This window comes from Heteronotia binoei, unplaced genomic scaffold (assembly GCF_032191835.1).
Source record: "Heteronotia binoei isolate CCM8104 ecotype False Entrance Well unplaced genomic scaffold, APGP_CSIRO_Hbin_v1 ptg000860l, whole genome shotgun sequence".
Lineage (NCBI taxonomy): Eukaryota > Metazoa > Chordata > Lepidosauria > Squamata > Gekkonidae > Heteronotia > Heteronotia binoei.
In genome coordinates, this window is record NW_026800113.1 from 193,163 (window position 1) to 212,267 (window position 19,105).

The 19,105-nt window shown below is 45.2% G+C and overlaps 1 protein-coding gene across 1 annotated transcript in view; it reads left to right on the top strand.

Annotated features, from left to right (window-relative positions):
- Window positions 1-19,105, top strand: part of NUP98 (nucleoporin 98 and 96 precursor) — a 117,166-nt gene that overhangs the window by 13,804 nt on the left and 84,257 nt on the right. Inside the window, exons 5-7 of the mRNA XM_060263763.1 lie at window positions 120-227; window positions 4,512-4,695; window positions 7,070-7,230. Of these exons, the coding sequence (XP_060119746.1) occupies window positions 120-227; window positions 4,512-4,695; window positions 7,070-7,230 (453 nt within the window). The remainder of the gene's footprint in view (window positions 1-119; window positions 228-4,511; window positions 4,696-7,069; window positions 7,231-19,105) is intronic.

Here is a 19,105-nt window from a genome sequence, read left to right on the forward strand (position 1 = left end):
AAAACCGTCATTGCTCTGTCCAGTAATCCTTACCTCCTTGCAGGATTTCTTGTGCCAGGAATCCCCTGGGAAGTGAGGCTTTTCTTTGGTCTTGATGCCTGTCCCGTTTTCTCTTGCAGCCGCCCACCGGCACTGACACGATGGTCAAATCTGGAGTCAGTACGAACATCAGCACGAAACATCAGTGCATTACAGCGATGAAGGAATATGAAAGCAAATCACTTGAGGTCAGTCAATCAGATGCTCTTCTCCCTCTCTTTTTCGCTGCGAGCTTTGCTTATTTTGCCAGTTATTGTGTGTGGATATTTATTTATGACATTTGTATGCTGCCTTCCCACCCTTTTGACTAGAGGTTTTGAACTCGTTATGAAGATCAGATCCAACAAAAATATCACTTTGTTGGGCGGGGCCATGTGTCATCTAGTCCAATCCCCTGCACAAGGCGGGAAATTCACAAATACCGCACCCTAAATTCACAGGATCCTCATTACTCTCATATGGTCTCTAGCCTCTGTTTAAAAATCTCCAAGGAAGGAGAGCCCACCACCTCCCAAGGAGGAAGCCTGTTCCACTCAGGAATCGCTCTGACGGTCGGGAAGTTCTTCCTAATGTTGCGCTGGAAACTCTTCTGATTTAATTTCAACCCATTGGTTCTGGTCCTACCTTCCGGGGCCACAGAAAACAATTCCCCTCTATAGGACAGCCCTTCATGTACTTGAAGATGGTGGTCCTATCACCTCTCAGCTGCCTCTTCTCCAGGCTAAACATGCCCAGCTCCTTCAACCTTTCTTCATAGGACTTGGTCTCCAGACCCTTCACCATCTTCATCACCCTCGTCTGGACCCGTTCCAGCTTGTCTATATCCTTCTTAAAATGTGTTGCCCAAAACTGAACACAGTACTCCAGATGAGGTCTTACCAGAGCAGAGTAAAGTGATACCATCACGTCATGTGATCTGGACACTAGACTTCTGTTAATACAGCCCAAGATTGCATTTGCCTTTTTAGCCACCGCATCACACTGTTGATTCATGTTCAGCATGTGATCCACTAAGACACTTACATCCTTTTCGCACAGACTACTGCTAAGATAAGTCTCCCCCATCCTATAACCATGCATTGGATTTTTCCTACTGAAATGCAGAACTTTATATTTATCCCTGTTGAAATTCATTTTATTGGTTTTAGCCCTGTTCTCCAGCCTGTCAAGATCATCCGGTGTCCTGTTTGTCTTCTGCTTTATTTGCAACCCCTCCCAATTTAGTATCACCTGCAAATTTAATAAGCATTCCCTCTATTCCTTCATGCAAACCATTGATAAAGATGGTGAACAAAACAGGTCCCAGGACAGATCCTTGAGGCACTCCACTTGTCACTGCACTCCCAAGTGGATGAGGAACCATTCACAAGCACTCTTTGGGTGCCATCTGTCAACGACGTGCTTGACATGCAGAAGGTCCTGGGTTCAATCCCTGGCATCTCCGCTTAAGTGATTAAGTGATGGGAAAGAGCTCTCCCTGAGACCCCAAAGAGCTGCTGTCAGTGTTTCGGTTGTATTATTCCCTTTCTTGCTGACCATGCATGTTTTCCTGTAATGGTGAGCTCATTCCAGGTTCAGCTGTCAGTTAACTCTGGTTGCATAAGGTTTGCCTTTAATCTTTGAGAATTAGTTGAAACAGTTACAGGAATACTAGATTTATTGCTTCTTAATAGAGATTGAGAGTTAAGCTTGGCCTCCCTGTCTTGGTTTTAGGAAATATAATTAGGAGATATCAGATATGTTCTTAAATGCACCTGCTCGGTTATCTCCTACACAGTTAAGAACCAGTCACTTATCTGGAAAATAATTATGTGATTAAGATAGAATAGATGTACAGTAAGATAAGACTGATACTGTTCTTTAAAAATGCATTACTGCGATTAGCGAATCAGGTTTTTCTGGAAGTCTTGGTAGAAGCTTAGATGAGATTACTGAGTGTATTTGTGTTGGGTTTATAGGAAAATCCCTATAAGTAGCTTTAATATAGGAACCTGAAAACTGGTTTGCTTTTTGGTATGCTTTTTTGGAGAGCTAGTTTGGTGTAGTGGTTAAGTGTGCGGACCCTTATCTGGGTGAACTGGGTTTGATTCCCCACTCCTCCACTTGCAGCTGCTGGAATGGCCTTGGGTCAGCCATAGCTCTGGCAGAGGTTGTCCTTGAAAGGGCAGCTCCTGTGAGAGTTCTCTCAGCCCCACCCACCTCACAGGGTGTTTGTTGTGGGGGAGGAAGGGAAAGGAGATTGTAGGCTGCTCTGAGCCTCTGTCCTTGAAAGGGCAGCTTCTGGGAGAGCTCTCTCAGCCCCACCCACCTCGCAGGGTATCTGTTGTGGGGGAGGGAGATAAAGGAGATTGTGAGCCGCTCTGAGCCCCTGTCCTTGAAAGGGCAGCTGCTGTGAGAGCCCTCTCAGCCCCACCCACCTCACAGGGTGTCTGTTTGTGGGGGGGGGCAGGGAAAGGAGATTGTGAGCCACTCCGAGACTCTTTGGAGTGGAGGGCAGGATATAAATCCAATATCTTCATCTACCTCACAGGGTGTCTGTCGTGGGGGAGGAAGGGAAAGGAGATTGTGAGCCGCTCTGTGACTCTTCGGAGTGGAGGGCGGGATATAAATCCAGTATCTTCTTCATCATCTTCTTTAAATTTTAATTTACTATAATGTGTTAGGAGGTTTGATAAGTTCAGCGCATTGTTTGCAGTAGCCAGAGCGTTAATTCTCACACGCTTGAATTTTGTAACATCTTGCCTAAGAAAGGTAATTATTTCTTTTTTCCATAAGTGACGAAGTCTCTGAAGTTGTCTTTCTAGATTGCTGGTCTTAGTTCATAGCACAGGACCCGCTACTGCCCTGTTCGTCTTATCAAAGTTTGATGAACAGCCTTTATTAGATGAATCCTGGAGATATCGGACTCTAAATGTTTTGAATAGTTAGTCTTTTAAACTGTTAAGTCCAGGGGTGTCAAACATGTGGCCCAGGGCACATGTTTGACACCCCTGGAGGGCTCCTATCAGGCTCCCGGGCAACTGGCTGCCTTCTGCTTCCTTCTGCATCACACCTTGTTTTGCCAGGCTTGTTCAACAGCACAGGAGCTACAGAGCAAAACCTGTATTTTCTCCATTGGCTGAGGCTCCTCCCTTGGGGAGGAAGGGGGGAGGGAGAGAGCTTGTTTTGCCAGGCACAGCAGAGCTACAGAGCAAAGCCTCTATTTTCTCCATTGGCTGAGGCGAAGGGGGGAGGCACAGCAGAGCTACTGAGCTAAGCCTCTCTTCCTTCTATTGGCTGAGGTTCCTCCCCCTCCTGGTCCCCTGGGGAAGGAAGGAAAGAGCCAGAGCTTCCTTTGCCCAGTTCCCTGGATCCCATGGGAGAGACACAAAGAAAGCACCTTTTAAGACCAATTGCTAATATTTTAAGGATACTTTTAAGTTTTTTTAAAAAATATCTTTATGAACATATGAAGCTGCCTTATACTGAACCAGACCCTCGGTCCATCAAAGTCAGTATTGTCTTCTCAGACTGGCAGCGGCTCTCCAGGGTCTCAAGCTGAGGTTTTTCACGCCTCCTTGCCTGGACCCTTTTGAGTTGGAGATGCAGGGGATGGAACCTGGGACCTTCTGCTTCCCAAGCCGATGCTCTACCACTGAGCCGCAGCCCCATTCATGGCTCTGCAGGGTCTCAAGCTGAGGTTTTTCACGCCTACTTGCCTGGACCCTTTTCAGTTGGAGATGCAGGGGATGGAACCTGGGGCCTTCTGCTTACCAAGCAGATGCTCTGCCACTGAGCCACCATCCCTCCCTTTGTGTTTGTCTGTGTCCTTTATAAAGTTTATATCTCTGCTACCTAATCCTAAATAGGTACACACACACAGCCCGGCCCAACCCGACATGGCTTAGCCCGACAAGGTCTCATTTATGTCAGATCCGGCCCTCATAACAAATGAGTTTGACATCCCAAGTTTAGTCAGTTCTCCAGTTTTCAAAAGTTTTATTAGTTTCCAAAAGAATGGGAGTGTAAGGGTAGGGGAAAAAGAAAGATAAAAGCACAATACATTCTGATCTTCTACATAAAATATTTTCAACAAACACAAGTATGATTCTACAATATTTTCTTTACATAAATTGTCTCATAAGATTCTTTGGTGTGAACTGATTTCTTTTTCCTTTTTTCCTGTACTTTATATTATAAAATTTACCTGTACTGGAATTGTCAAAATTATTAGATAATAAAAGACTTATACTATAAAATTTTAAAAGGGATTTTCATTTCATTTTCATTTTATTCTATTTATATCTCGCCCTCCCCACCAAGGCGGCTCAGGATTGTATAAGGTTTAGTCAGTTCTCTTATTGGATGCTAGAATAAAGCATCCCAATAGCGGCATCGATGGCCGAGGGTTTGATTCAGCATAAGGCAGCTTCACGCGCTCATCTGTCCCGTGTGTTGCGATGATCCATCCCTAAGAACTCTTTCTTCTTTAGGAACTTCGCTTGGAGGATTATCAAGCAAATCGCAAAGGGCCCACCAACCCTGTAGGGGCTGGAGCGACTCCTGGGCTTTTTGGGTCATCCACGGCTACATCCAGCGCTGCCACAGGACTCTTTGGCTCCTCGACCACAAACACCGGCTTTTCGTACGGACAGAACAAAACGGGCTTTGGAACCAGTAAGTACTGGCGAGTCTGGCTCCCCTTCGTCTCCTTCTGCGGTTGCAAGAAGATGCCGGGGGTCATCGTAATTATTAGGACGATAGTGTTTGCGAAGCCTTCTGTAAGCATAAAACAGAGGAGTCCCTGCTTCTGTGCGCAGTTCACAATCCCAAATAGATAGGGGAGAACACAGAGAGGGAGAGATTAATGTGGACAGATATAATTAAAACCGGGCCATAGCTGGGAATGAGGGCTTAAAGGGGATGCTAAAAGCCACACAGAAAAAGGAGGTTTTGAGAAGGGACTCAGCAGGAGGAAAGAGTGGTTGACCTTCTGTGAAGGGGGCCCATCTGCTGAAAAGGGGCTCTGGAGAGAGATGCTTCAAGAAGATTTCAGAGCAGGGGTGGCCAAACTGTGGCTCTTCCACACATATTGTGGTAGAGCATCTGCTTCGTAAGCAGAAGGTCCCAGGTTCAATCCCCGGCATCTCCAACTAAAAAGGGTCCAGGCAAAAAGGTGTGAAAAACCTCAGCTTGAGACCCTGGAGAGCCATGAATGGGGCTGTGGCTCAGTGGTAGAGCATCTGCTTGGTAAGCGGAAGGTCCCAGGTTCAATCCCTGGCATCTCCAACTAAAAAGGGTACAGGCAAATAGGCGTGAAGAACCTCAGCTTGAGACCCTGGAGAGCCATGAATGGGGCTGTTGCTCAGTGGTAGAGCATCTGCTTGGTAAGCGGAAGGTCCCAGGTTAAATCCCCGGCATCTCCCAACTCAAAAGGGTCCAGGCAAATAGGCGTGAAAAACCTCAGCTGGAGAGCCGCTGCCATTCTGAGTAGACAAGACTGACTTTGATGGACCCAGGAGGGTCTGATTCAGTATAAGGCAGCCTCATATGTTCATATGTCTAAGAGGAGGGACGGTGGCGCAGTGATAGAGCATCTGCTTGGTAAGCAGAAGGTCCCAGGTTCAATCCCCGGCATCTCCAACTTAAAAGGGTCCAGGCAAGCAGGCGTGAAAAACCTCAGCTGGAGACCCTGGAGAGCCGCTGCCAGTCTGAGTAGACAAGCCTGACTTTGATGGACTGAGGGTCTGAGTCAGAAGAAGGCAGCTTCCTATGTTCATATAGGGGGTAAAGTGGGTTGGAGAGGGGAATTGGCAGAAACTTCTGCTCCCTCTAAAGGGTGTGGGAAGACAAAGGAGGTGACAGTTCTTCCAGCGGAAAGAGAGGAAGCGCCTAGGAGAGGCAGAGTGAAGATGGTGCAAGACACACTTAGCAACTTGCTTGCTCAATTTTGAATTGGCTCAGTTACCTGTGCTTGATAGTTAGTGATCTTCCAGCTACACCAGATTAGGCAACTGGCTCCTTACCTGCCCTGGCCTAGCCACAGCGACCCACGTAACGATCACTTCCACATTAGACTACTGTAACTCGCTCTGTTAAGGGCTACCCTTGAGACGAACTCGGAAACCGCAGCTGGTCTAGAACGCAGCAGCACGTGTCCTTTTGGGGACCCCGCGAATGGCGCATATCCAACCTGGGCTGCACGAGCCGCTCTAGCTCTGGGTGGAGTACCAGATCAGGTTCAAGGTTCTGGTGTTACCCTTCAAGGCCCTTAATGGTCTGGGACCCACAGATCTTCAGGACCGCCTCTCCTGGTATACATCCCAAAGAGCACTGAGCTCGACAGATGAGATCTCACCGGTGGTTCCGCAGCCCAAGAGAGAGACATCTGGCTGTCCTCATGCAGGGCGTTTTCTGCCCCGGTCCCAACCTGGTGGAACTCTCAGCCGAGCAACATTCGTGCCCTGTGGGGCTTGATCCAGTTCCGCAGGGCCTGTAAGGCAGAGACGTTCCATCGGGCGTTTGGTTGAGAACAGCAGCAGTTCTCATCTGCGTAGCACTCCTGTTCTCTCCCCCCCCCCCCCCATGCCACCATGAGACAATAGCATAATTGGTAGCTTGAGCACTATCTCATTAGGCAAGTTACTGTTTTTACTGTTTTTAATTGTGATTTATTAGAGGTCCATCAGTGGCTCTTAGCCACAGGGTATTGACGGAACTCTCTGTCTGGGGCAGTGATGCTCTGTCGTCTTGGTGCTTGGGTTGGGGGTACGGTGGGCTTCTAGTGTCCTGCCCCCTCTGATGGACCTCCTGATGGCATCTGGCTTTTTTGGCCACTGTGTGATACAGACTGTTGGATCCTTCCTTCCTGTAGAGTCTTGGCTTCACCCTTCAGTTCCCCCCCCCCCCCCCCCACAACTGAAGCAAAACCCAATTGCCCTTCTCCTTCATCTCTTGTTTCTTTGTCTCTCTCATTCTTCTTTTCCCTGTAAACATAAAAAACAGATTTTTTTTTTTAATGACGTGCTTCCCCTCCTCTTCTCCGTGACAGGCACGACTGGTTTTGGAGCAGCGACAGGGGGCCTCTTTGGGCAGGCGCAACCAACCACCAGCCTCTTCAGCAAGCCCTTTGGGCAGGCAACGACCGCACAGAACACCGGCTTTTCATTTGGGAACACGGGCACCCTCGGGCAGCCCAATACGAACACCATGGTAAGCATGAGGATGGCCGCGACAGCACTGAATGCTCTCTTTTCTGTCTTGATTCTGCACCTTTGTACCAAAAATGCCCTAAGGGAATTCCCCTCCAGCACCCACCTCTTCAAACTGTCCAGGTGAGCTTTTTGTGCCCTTTTAAACCAGCTGCTCAGGAGCACAGCAGACCTCAGCCCACCGTTAATGCCTCTCGCAATGTGGAGATGGCAGGGGGTTGAACCATTTTATGTATCTCATGGTGTGCCAGTTTGGTGTAGTGGTTAAGTGTGCGGACTCTTATCTGGGAGAACCGGGTTTGATTCCCCACTCCTCCACTTGCAGCTGCTGGAATGGCCTTGGGTCAGCCAGAGCTCTGGCAGAGGTTGCCCTTGAAAGAGCAGCTGCTGTGAGAGCCCTCTCCAGCCCCACCCGCCTCACAGGGTGTCTGTTGTGGGGGAGGAAAGCAATGGAGATTGTAGGCCGCTCTGAGCCTCTGTCCTTGAAAGGGCAGCTGCTGTGAGAGCTCTCTCAGCCCCACCCACCTCACAGGGTGTCCGTTGTGGGGGAGGAAGGGGAAGGAGATTGTGAGCCGCTCTGAGACTCTTCGGAGTGGAGGGCGGGATATAAATCCAATATCTTCATCTACCTCACAGGGTGCCTGTTGTGGGGGAGGAAGGGAAAGGAGATTGTGAGCCGCTCTGAGACTCTTCGGAGTGGAGGGCGGGATATAAATCCAATATCTTCATCTACCTCACAGGGTGTCTGTTGTGGGGGAGGAAGGGAAAGGAGATTGTGAGCCGCTCTGAAACTCTTTGGAGTGGTGGGCGGGATATAAATCCAATGGTGTGTACTTCCCACTAGCTGGGGCTTTGGCATAGCAAGCCTCCCAGAGCTGCAGGATTGTTTATTGCAATTTGGGAAAACGTCAGCGGAGCCTCTTTTCAAACAGACAGAAAACAGGGAAAGCTGGACTGAAGCTGTAGCTCAGTGGAGATGCATTCCCTTTTGAGTGGATGAGTGCCTAGCCCACAGAGAGCTGAGAATAGCTTCAGCAGGGCTTCCAGAAGTCTCCTACCCATGCATGGAGCAGGCCTGTTCTCTCCCGCTTTTAGTTTGACAGTGCTGCTTACTCAGCTGCTTCCAGACCATTCTTTGCACCTGTAATTGGACAGCGTTGTGGACTTGGACATCAACACTTGTATTGGCTACTTAACAAGGCAAACGAGGGAGCTACAGGGGCTCATTGAGACAGTGGGGGGGGGAGTTTTCCCTCTTTTACCTGCTCTGCCTGTCCCCCCTTTTGCTCCCACGTTTCTTGCTTGCAGGAATCCTTGCTGTGCTCGTCTCTTCCAACTGCCCTTCATTATTCCCCCTGTTCTTGCTCTGCTTCCTTCTGCCCCCTCACCAGCTTTCTTTTTCTTTGCTCTTCTGTCTCTTGAAGAGCCCCGTGGTGCAGTGTTAAAGCTGCAGTCCTGCAGTCCTAAGCTCTGCTTACGACCTGAGTTCGATCCCCAGTGGGAGCTGGGTTTTCAGGTAGCTGGCTTGAGGTTGACTCAGCCTTCCATCCATCCGAGGTCGGTAAAATGAGTAACCAGCTTGCTGGGGGGGCGGGGGGGAAGCGTAGATGACTGGGGAAGGCAGTGGCAAACCACCCCGTAAAAAGTCTGCCGTGAAAACGTGAAAGCAACGTCACCCCAGAGTCGGAAACCACTGGTGCTTGCACAGGGGACCTTTCCTTTCTTTTGTCCCTTGCCCTCTGCCTTCTGCTTCTACACCAGTTTGGTGTAGTGGTTAAGTGTGTGGACTCTTACCTGGAAGAACCGGGTTGGATTCCCCACTCCTCCACTTGCAGCTGCTGGAATGGCCTTGGGTCAGCCAGAGCTCTCTTATCTGGGAGAACCGGGTTTGATTCCCCACTCCTCCACTTGCACCTGCTGGAATGGCCCTGGGTTAGCCAGAGCTCTCTTATCTTGGAGAACCGAGTTTGATTCCCCACTCCTCCACTTGGAGCTGCTGGAATGGCCCTGGGTCAGCCAGAGCTCTCTTATCTGGGAGAACCGGGTTTGATTCCCCACTCCTCCACTTGCAGCTGCTGGAATGGCCCTGGGTCAGCCAGAGCTCTCTTATCTGGGAGAGCCGGGTTTGATTCCCCACTCCTCCACTTGCAGCTGCTGGAATGGCCCTGGGTCAGCCAGAGCTCTCTTATCTGGGAGAACTAGGTTTGATTCCCCACTCCTCCACTTGCAGCTGCTGGAATGGCCTTGGGTCAGCCAGAGCTCTCTTATCTGGGAGAGCCAGGTTTGATTCCCCACTCCTCCACCTGCAGCTGCTGGAATGGCCTTGGGTCAGCCAGAGCTCTCTTATCTGGGAGAGCCGGGTTTGATTCCCCACTCCTCCACTTGCAGCTGCTGGAATGGCACTGGGTCAGCCAGAGCTCTCTTATCTGGGAGAGCCGGGTTTGATTCCCCACTCCTCCACTTGCAGCTGCTGGAATGGCCCTGGGTCAGCCAGAGCTCTCTTATCTGGGAGAGCCGGGTTTGATTCCCCACTCCTCCACTTGCAGCTGCTGGAATGGCCCTGGGTCAGCCAGAGCTCTCTTATCTGGGAGAGCCGGGTTTGATTCCCCACTCCTCCACTTGCAGCTGCTGGAATGGCCTTGGGTCAGCCAGAGCTCTCTTATCTGGGAGAGCCGGGTTTGATTCCCCCCTCCTCCACTTGCAGCTGCTGGAATGGCCCTGGGTCAGCCAGAGCTCTCTTTTTTTTTTTTTTTTCCCCAAAAACTTTTTTATTGAATTTAATAAACATACAAATAAAGCAATCAATGACTGTATCTGCAATCATTCTTTGTGTATAAGCATAGCATACCAGCAGAACACAAAATATATATATATATACAAAATACAAACAAAACAACACATACATACATTCACACACACATACAAAATTGGCAGCTGAATTAAAAAATAAATACTCTGTCCATATATTAATTACATCAAATTAATAATGTCATAATATCTACCAGGTATACATGTACGCATCTGATCTACAGGACCAAAAGAAAATTTAAGAAATGGAAGCCACTTGTACATCAGAGATTCGTTACTTTCTGAATTGTTTATATTGCATAAACTATCTGCTATCTTGTCCATCGCATAGACCTCCCAGATTTTAGCATACCAGGCTTTAACTGGAGGAATATTGGGAGATTTCCAAAATTGGGCTAACACCATTTTAGCAGCAGCTAGTAAAAGGGATATCAGGGATTTATTGAGAGAAGTAATAGAAATATCTTTCCAACAGTCAAGCAAAATGAGTTCCAATCTTAAGGGTAAACTATAGCCCGTGATATCCTTGATTTTTGCCACAATTACTGCCCAAAACGACTGCACCCTCGGGCAAGACCACCAGCAGTGTGTAAATGTGCCCACCTCTCCACAATTTTTCCAACATTTGGAGGATTGATTTATCGCCATATGGCTTAATCTCTGAGGTGTTAAATACCACCGAAACAAAATTTTTTGAGTTTGTAATTGTATATTCAATGATTTTGAAACATACGAAGGAGAAGACCAGATTTGTTGCCAAACATCCTCCTGAAAATTAATTGAACTATTCCTTTGCCAAATTTCTTGATAGGATAACAAATCAACAGCATCAGTGTCTAGCAAACCCTTATAAATAAATGAAATCAGTCCCTTCCGCTTTAAAAAAGGAGAATATAGCAAGTGTTCAAAGAAAGTAAGAGGTCGATTGAAATTGTATTTCTTTAAGAGTGATGTCACCAAGTTGTTAGTTTGCAAGTATTCAAACCATGGGATTTTTGTCCCACCAGTTTTCTCTTCCAAAGATTTTTTGTCGAGCATTTTTCCATTGGACAAAATATCCACAAACCTAGAAAGGTTATATTTTTTCCAAATTGGAAAAGACTTGTAAAAAAACCCCGGTTGAAACCAAGAAACATCCACAAAATGAGATAGTGGAGATATTGGAGGGGCTAAAGAGAGGCGACGTTTGTCCCAAATCTGAAAAATAGCTTTAAGAAAAAGGTTGGAGGAGATAATAGGAGGTCTATTCTTCGGAAATTCCCATAATATAGAGTGAAACGATTTGTTATTTAGATAGGTATCTTCTAGGGCCTTCCAACCTGAATTTAAGTCAGCATCATGGTATCTAATAAGACCACCTAAAATGGCAGCTTCATAAAATTTATGGAGATCCGGAAGAGCCAGACCCCCTGAGGATTTAGAACGAATAAGAGTTGCATACCCTATTCTAGACAAGCCCTTGTTCCAAATATATCTTAAGAACGAACGACGCCAACCCACAAATAAATCCTCAGGAATAAGAATAGGAATGGCTCGAAATAAAAACAGAAATTTGGGGAAAATAAAAGATTTAATAATCTGAATTTTTTCATTCCAGGGAATGAGTGAAGAATTTTTATTCTTTTGCAGGGTAAGAATGTCCTTAATCAATAAATGATGATTAACTTTAAAAATATCTCCCAATTTCAAAGGTATATTGATCCCCAAATATGTCCAATATCTATCAATTTTTTTAAAGTGATAATTAGAGTAGATGGAGTCTTGGAGAGCATCCGAAATTGTGATGGGATAAAGAATGGTTTTGGATGGGTTTACTCGAAGGCCTGATATAGAAGAAAATACAGATAATAAATCAAAGACAGCCGGTAAAGAAGACTTAGGTTTTGTAACAAAAAGCACTAGGTCATCTGCAAACAAAGACACCTTAATTTGTTTCTTTCTAATAGGGATACCAGTGATAATATTGGTATCACGGATAGCATTAGCAAGAGGTTCTATTGCGATCGCAAAAAGCAGAGGAGACAATGGGCAACCTTGCCTCGTCCCTCTGAAAAGATTAAATTCTTCAGAATCCAAATTATTAATAGAAAGAATAGCAGAAGGCGATTTATATAAAGAATGGATTATCTTCAGAAAATTCGGGCCAAAGTTCATTTTCTGCAGTAAGGTTGTAAGATAAGGAACTTCCACGGAATCAAAGGCTTTTTCAAAATCAATAGACAAGATAAAAGAAGACTCAATATTAAATTTCCGGCAGTATTGAATAACATCAAGGACCATTCTAGTATTGTCCGTTAACTCACGGTGTGGGATAAAGCCCGATTGGTCAGGATGAATGCAGTTCCCTATAAAGGTATTAAGCCTAGCCACCAGAGCTGCTGTAAAAATCTTATAATCACAATTAAGGAGCGATATCGGCCTGTATGAACTAGGGTCTAGTAAGTCTTTGTCCTTCTTTGGAAGAAGTATGATTTTTGCCTGTGACCAAGTAACAGGGAAAGAACCAGACTGTACAAACTGATTACAGGCGTCTGCCAAGATGGGAGCCAACAAAATGTTAAAAAATTTATAAAATTCTGGTATAAAGCCATCTCGGCCTGGAGACTTATTGGATTTCATAGACTTGATAGTCTCCTGTATTTCAAGTGCAGTAAAAGGTTTGTCCAAAAAGGATTTAACCTCAGGAGAGACAGGCTTAATAACTGAGTGAGTGTCTAAGAAAGATGAAATAAGGTCTGCTGATGGATGCTGGGAGGAATATAGAGATGAATAGTACTTTTTAAACACTCCTACAATATCCTTAGTGGAATGTTTCAAGGTACCAGTTTTAGAACGAATGGAAGAAATAGCCATTGAGGATACTCTCTTTTTAACCTTCCATGATAGGAGTTTAAGAGATTGAGGAGTTCGAAACCAATATTTTTGTTTTATAAAAGCCATTTGTTTTTGAATCTTGGAGACGTCAAGAGATTCTAATTTTTTTCTTTCTATAAGAAGTTTTGAATAAGTTTTTTTGCTACCAAATTTTTTAAATTTCTCTTCCAATTTGGTAATGTTAGCAACCAAATCAGATCTAATTTTTTCTTTTTCTTTTTTATACGAAGAGGCAATAGCCATAAATCTGCCACGAATTACAGCTTTAAAAGAATCCCAAACTATATGCTGGGGTACTCCACACTCCATATTGAATTGAAAAAATTCTTTAATGTCTTTTTCAATGGAATCTGTAACCGATTTCATAGACAGAAGTTTACTATCCAATCTCCAATTAAAAGAAAAAGATCTGTCAGTAACGCCTGACATATACCCTTCCAACCATGCATGATCAGACCAAATCATTGGGCCAATTTCTACTTTAGAAAAAAGATTAGAAATAGAATCTGAAACTAAAAGAAAATCTATTCTGGAATAAGTTTGATGACGAGAAGAAAAAAAGGTATAATCTCTTTCATTTGGATGTCTGCTTCTCCAAATGTCTGACAGATTATAGGATTGAAAAACTTGAGCTAAATCATTTTGGCCATTCAAATCTTTTGATTGAGACCGTTTATTGGCAGATATAGGTAGCAGGCTTTTTTGAGATCTATCTAAAGAAGGATTAACAACATAGTTGAGATCTCCTCCCAAGATAATGGGCCCTGTATGAAAGGTTTGAAGTTGTGACAACGTATCTTTAATAAATGCAATTTGCCCATCATTTGGAGCATACACCGATGCCAGAGTATAAGGGCTACCATTAAAGACCCCATTGATAAAAATATACCGACCCCTAGGGTCAATTGAGGAATTTTCAAAAGTGAATTGGACTGATTTACCTATTAGGATGGCCACACCTCTTGCTTTGGAAGACCCATAAGCTTGAAATTGATGAGCAAAAAATTTGGACTGGAAGACCCTGGGCTGGTTACCCTTAAGGTGAGTTTCTTGCAAAAAAATTATATCTGGTTTCTGACGAGAGATGGCAGAGGCAACCCGTTTTTTCTTAATTAAATTATTTAGCCCGTTACAGTTTAGAGAAAGAAATTTCAAGTGGCACTCTGCCATAATTGAAAGAGGAAAAAACCAAGGTTATCAAAATTATTACAATTTATAGCATTTAACCCAGGTGCCACCAGGATAGCTCGAGATGAATCCTGTAGATCAAATTTCAAAGGTATGAGGACAGATTTCAAATCAAAGGCTTTAAAAAACTTCCAGCTAAAACCATAATAATTCAATACAGTTATGCTGCCCATAACAAAAACAAAAAACCATAACCAACACCAGTGGTCTAGCATTAACAGACACTAGCCACTAACTCACCCTCCAACTCTGTTAACCCAAACTTGGGAAAACAACAACTACTTACTTAAAAGGTTAAATTTGAAGCGGAAGTCTTCCTTGCTGAAGACACCACACAACTAGCAACAACTACCAAATGGAGCTATTTAAAAAAAACCGAAGTTCTCCATTCTCCCTCTCTGCCAAAAATGCTTATATTTAACAATATCAACCCAGCAAAATTAAAATTTATAAACAAAATAACAGAGCCGAATGTATAGAGAGTTTTATAATGAAAGGCCACACAAAGCTGATTGAATCAAGGCTAAAATGCCTAGAAAGCTACATATAATAAAATCTGTGCCTTTTATCAACTCAGATTAGTGAATTAAAGATAAGTACAGGCAAACTAATATACCATGTGTAACAGCATCGGATCTCGATCACAAAGTTATAGTGAGACTTAAGACACTATGATAAAAATACAATGAAACTTTAAACAGAATTGTGAACACTATTAAATACTGATCTCCCCAAACACTCCCCACCAACTATCCTTCAGCCTCTTATAAGCCTATGTAGGGAGATGTGATAGTAAGGGAAACAAATTTCCAAACCCTCATAATATCATACGGCACAAACTGACACACACATACATTCCCTACCAACCCTCTGTCTCACACACTCATTTCCATTCAAGAATTCACAAAGGAAGGGAAAAGGACCTGACACTTCATTAACTCACAGTAGAAAGAAGTATATTGATATAAAGCCCTGATCATACTATTCAAGTTTCTCACTCAGATCTACCCCCCCTCTCACTCTCTCTCACTCTCTCACTCACTCCCACACCCTCTCTCGTCACCCAGCCTCCCCATTCAAACACCTACTTCCACTTACTTTTTAAACCATATATTCCAAGTCACTCCACTCTTCCAATCATGCATACCCAATCAACCAAGAAGATTTCCTTTAATGAGTTGATTTAAATTAATAACTCCCTCACATTCATAACATTGCTTTCAAAAAAATATAAATAACAAGGGGGGAAAAAAAAAGGGGGGGAACCCCCCAATTTCATATATAAACACTGCTTCATAAGCACCACGTAGGCAAAGCTTATAAGTCAGCAGTTCGGTAGGCAAAGCTTATATGTCAGGGGGAAAAGGACGCCAGGAATCCTCAACAAAAAAAAAAAAGGGGGGGGGGGGGAGATTTCTGCATAGCAACAGTTCCAGCATTTAGCTTCTAGAAGAAACAGGCCGATCAGGACGGTTCAAAGGCACACGACGCCATCTAGTATCTGAAGTTATTGAATGAACATGTGAGGCTGCTTCCAGAAGGCCGGTGGGAACAGGAAGATTCATATCGCGGAGCATGCATAGGCCTGAGTCGAGATCTGCAGCTACAAATGACTGATCCTGCACTGTAACTTGCAGCTTGTACGAAGCAACCCATCGATATCTGATGTTTTCCCTGTTCAGGATTTCTATAATTGGCTTCAAATTTTTCCGCCTTTGCAAGGTTTCAGAAGACAAATCCTGTAGAATTTGGACGTTGTAATCTCCTAGCAGAAGAGGATTTATAGCCCGGGCTTTTTGCAGCAACTTGGATTTCACTGAGGCAGAAGAGAAACGGACTAAAATGTCCCTAGGCAACGAAGTTTTCTGTCTGCGCAATGGGCCAATTCTATATACTGTTTCCAGGGCACAGAGATCAGAGTCAGAAAAACCCAATGCCTTCGATAACCAGGAGACTATAAGAGTTTTTAAATCAGAGGGGGAGGCAGAATTCTCGGGGAGCCCACGAATTTTAACATTCCCCAATTTCAGTTGGTTCTCAAGTGCAATAATTTTATCAGTGGCCCATTCATCTCTTTTATAAAAATACTGAGAGTCCTCCTGCACAGCACTTGCCATGTTAAAAGCAGAATCTGCCGTCTCTGCCACCTTCTCTAAGGACGTTTTGAAACCCTCCAATTGAGCAGAAAGGGGCTGGATCATGGCAGATATTTTGTCAGTCATATTTTGTTCCAGTTTTTGAAAAGCCTCCATTACCTCAGAACGAAATGAAGCTAGGTCTGCTGCTGTGTTTTCCCCTCCTTCCGACGCCATCTTGCTTGCAGGGCTGCTTGCTTTTCCTGAGGCCTTAGCCTTGGGCTTTTTTGGAAAATAGTCTTTAACAGAGTTCCTTGAATTTCTTTTTGATCTGGATTTTTGACCATCTACTGTTCCCATACTAATTAAAGAAAGAAAAGAAAACAAACAACAACGCTGGGCGCTTGCTTAAGTGGATTTGGCAGGGGTAAGTAAGGAGCTCTGTTTTCAGGCGTCCATTCCCTATGCGTGCGACGCCACGCCCCAGCCAGAGCTCTCTTATCTGGGAGAGCCGGGTTTGATTCCCCACTCCTCCACTTGCAGCTGCTGGAATGGCCCTGGGTCAGCCAGAGCTCTCTTATCTGGGAGAGCCGGGTTTGATTCCCCACTCCTCCACTTGCAGCTGCTGGAATGGCCCTGGGTCAGCCAGAGCTCTCTTATCTGGGAGAGCCGGGTTTGATTCCCCACTCCTCCACTTGCAGCTGCTAGCATGGCCTTGGGTCAGCCAGAGCTCTGGCAGAGGTTGTCCTTGAAAGGGCAGCTGCTGTGAGAGCCCTCTCCGACCCCACCCACCTCACAGGGTGTCTGTTGTGGGGGAGGGAGATAAAGGAGATTGTGAGCCGCTCTGAGACTTGGGAGTGGAGGGCGGGATATAAATCCAATATCATCATCATCTGACCTTGCCAGACAGGCAGTGTTTGGTTTTCTCTGCAGGATAATCAGACACCAGTCTCCTGCCTCCGCACAGTCCGCTGTCTTTCTCCCTGCCATCCTGCTTCTCCCTACCACTGCCTTTCCTCCCTTTTCGGTACACTCTGCTTTTTCTTCACCTTGTCTGCACGTGCGCAGAGGTCACTGACATTTTTATGGCGAGGGGATGAATAATTGAGCAGCCTTTTAATATTTTTGGCAAAACGAAGCGGCCGCACAGTGCACAAGCGGAATGGAAAAACAACTGTGCGATATCAACCCGCTGATGAAGCAAGGTCCTCCAGAGTGTAGGTTGGTCCCGAAAATGCTCTTCTTCTGTGAGATCGCCCACTGATATTTCATGTTTCGCATGCAGATGGCTTTATCAAGAAGCCAACATCTCCATGGCTCTGAGAATCTCAGGGACTATTTGCAGCATTGCGTTCGTTCGTTCAAAGTGTCACATGCTCCACAAAGCGGACTCCATCTCATTTATACTTTGAACATTGGGTGCAATGAGATAGAAGCAAAGCATCACTGAGCATGTCGACTGTGGGGTGACAGGATAGAGGTTTACAGGATTATGCATGGGATGGAGAAGGTAGGGGAAGAAGGACTTTTCTCCCTTTCTCACAGTACGAGAACTCGTGGGCATTCAATGAAATTGCTGAGCAGTCGGGTTAGAACGGATAAAAGGGAGTCCTTCTTCACCCAGAGAGTGATTAACACGTGGGATTCACTGCCACAGCAGGTGGTGGCGGCTGCAAGCATAGACAGCTTCAAGAGGGGATTGAATAAACATGGAGCAGAGATCCATCAGTGGCTCTTAGCCACAGCATATTGTTGGAACTCTCTGTCTGGGGCAGTGATGCTCTGTATTCTTGGTGCTTGGGGCGGGGGGGCCCAGTAGGCCCATTGGCCTGATCCAACATGGCTTCTCTTATGTTCTTATGAGCACACCTTTTCGAGGACCGTTGGAGTCCTTCCATTATTTGGACACTTATAGCAATTATTGGGTATCGCTGGACCTTTTGCTAAGTTGTTCATAATGTACGTTTATTGAGACAACATGACTTTTTGGTATATATTACTTTACAAGTGGGTTGGTATTGCACAGTTGTTTTTCTGTTCTGCTGTAATATTTTGGGACAAACCTCTGATGTTTTCTCAAGTTTCCAAACAGACTTCTTGACCTGTGCATTTAGGGCCCCTCTTGCTTTTAGACATATGACACCAATTGGATCAAATGAATTCCTGATCTCTGGTCACAGCACTCAGCCTTGAGTACGACGTGCGCATTTACATGGGTAATGAAGAATTGTGTGTGCACGCATGCACACACCCCGGCAGAAGCGCCCTTTCATGGACATCAAGCAGCTATAGGAGCCAACCGTACCAAGAATAGAGTTTATATGACAGATTACTTTGGGTAGTCCAGTCACACCATGTTGTTGGATGCTTTGCATGGTAGGAGGGGAAACAAACAAGCCTGTTTTGAAGGGAGTTTCCCCCCTGTCTTCAGACACAATCTAGTAAGGGCTGGGTGGTAATGCTGGAATGAATTGCAAAACGTGAAGATCTTGGCAATCAACAGCACCAGAGACAGTGATGAGTTTTATGATGCTCCAGTGAAAGCTGTTTAGTTTCCATCACTTTGGGCTGAGGGAAAGCCCTGGACAGCTTTTCTGCCGAGCTGTGGATCCTAATAAATCGAAACCACTCTGTGAACAATATTATTACGAAATGTAATTCATACAAGGAAAAAAGGGCATTTCAGCAACCTCATCATTTTATATACCGCATGTGCATGTCTATGCACATATATACAACATGTGCAAGTAGTCCAAACCATAAATCCAAAAAGAGCTCCAGCGGACCGCTAGCAGAGTAAAGCCCGTTATGGATGGCCAGGCCCTTCCTCCAGGGAGGGTCTTGCAAAACTTGCAGTATATGTGTAGAAAATATCCAGTGTTCAAATCTTTCCCAAATTTATGCACAAAATCAGAATGCTGCTGCCTCCCA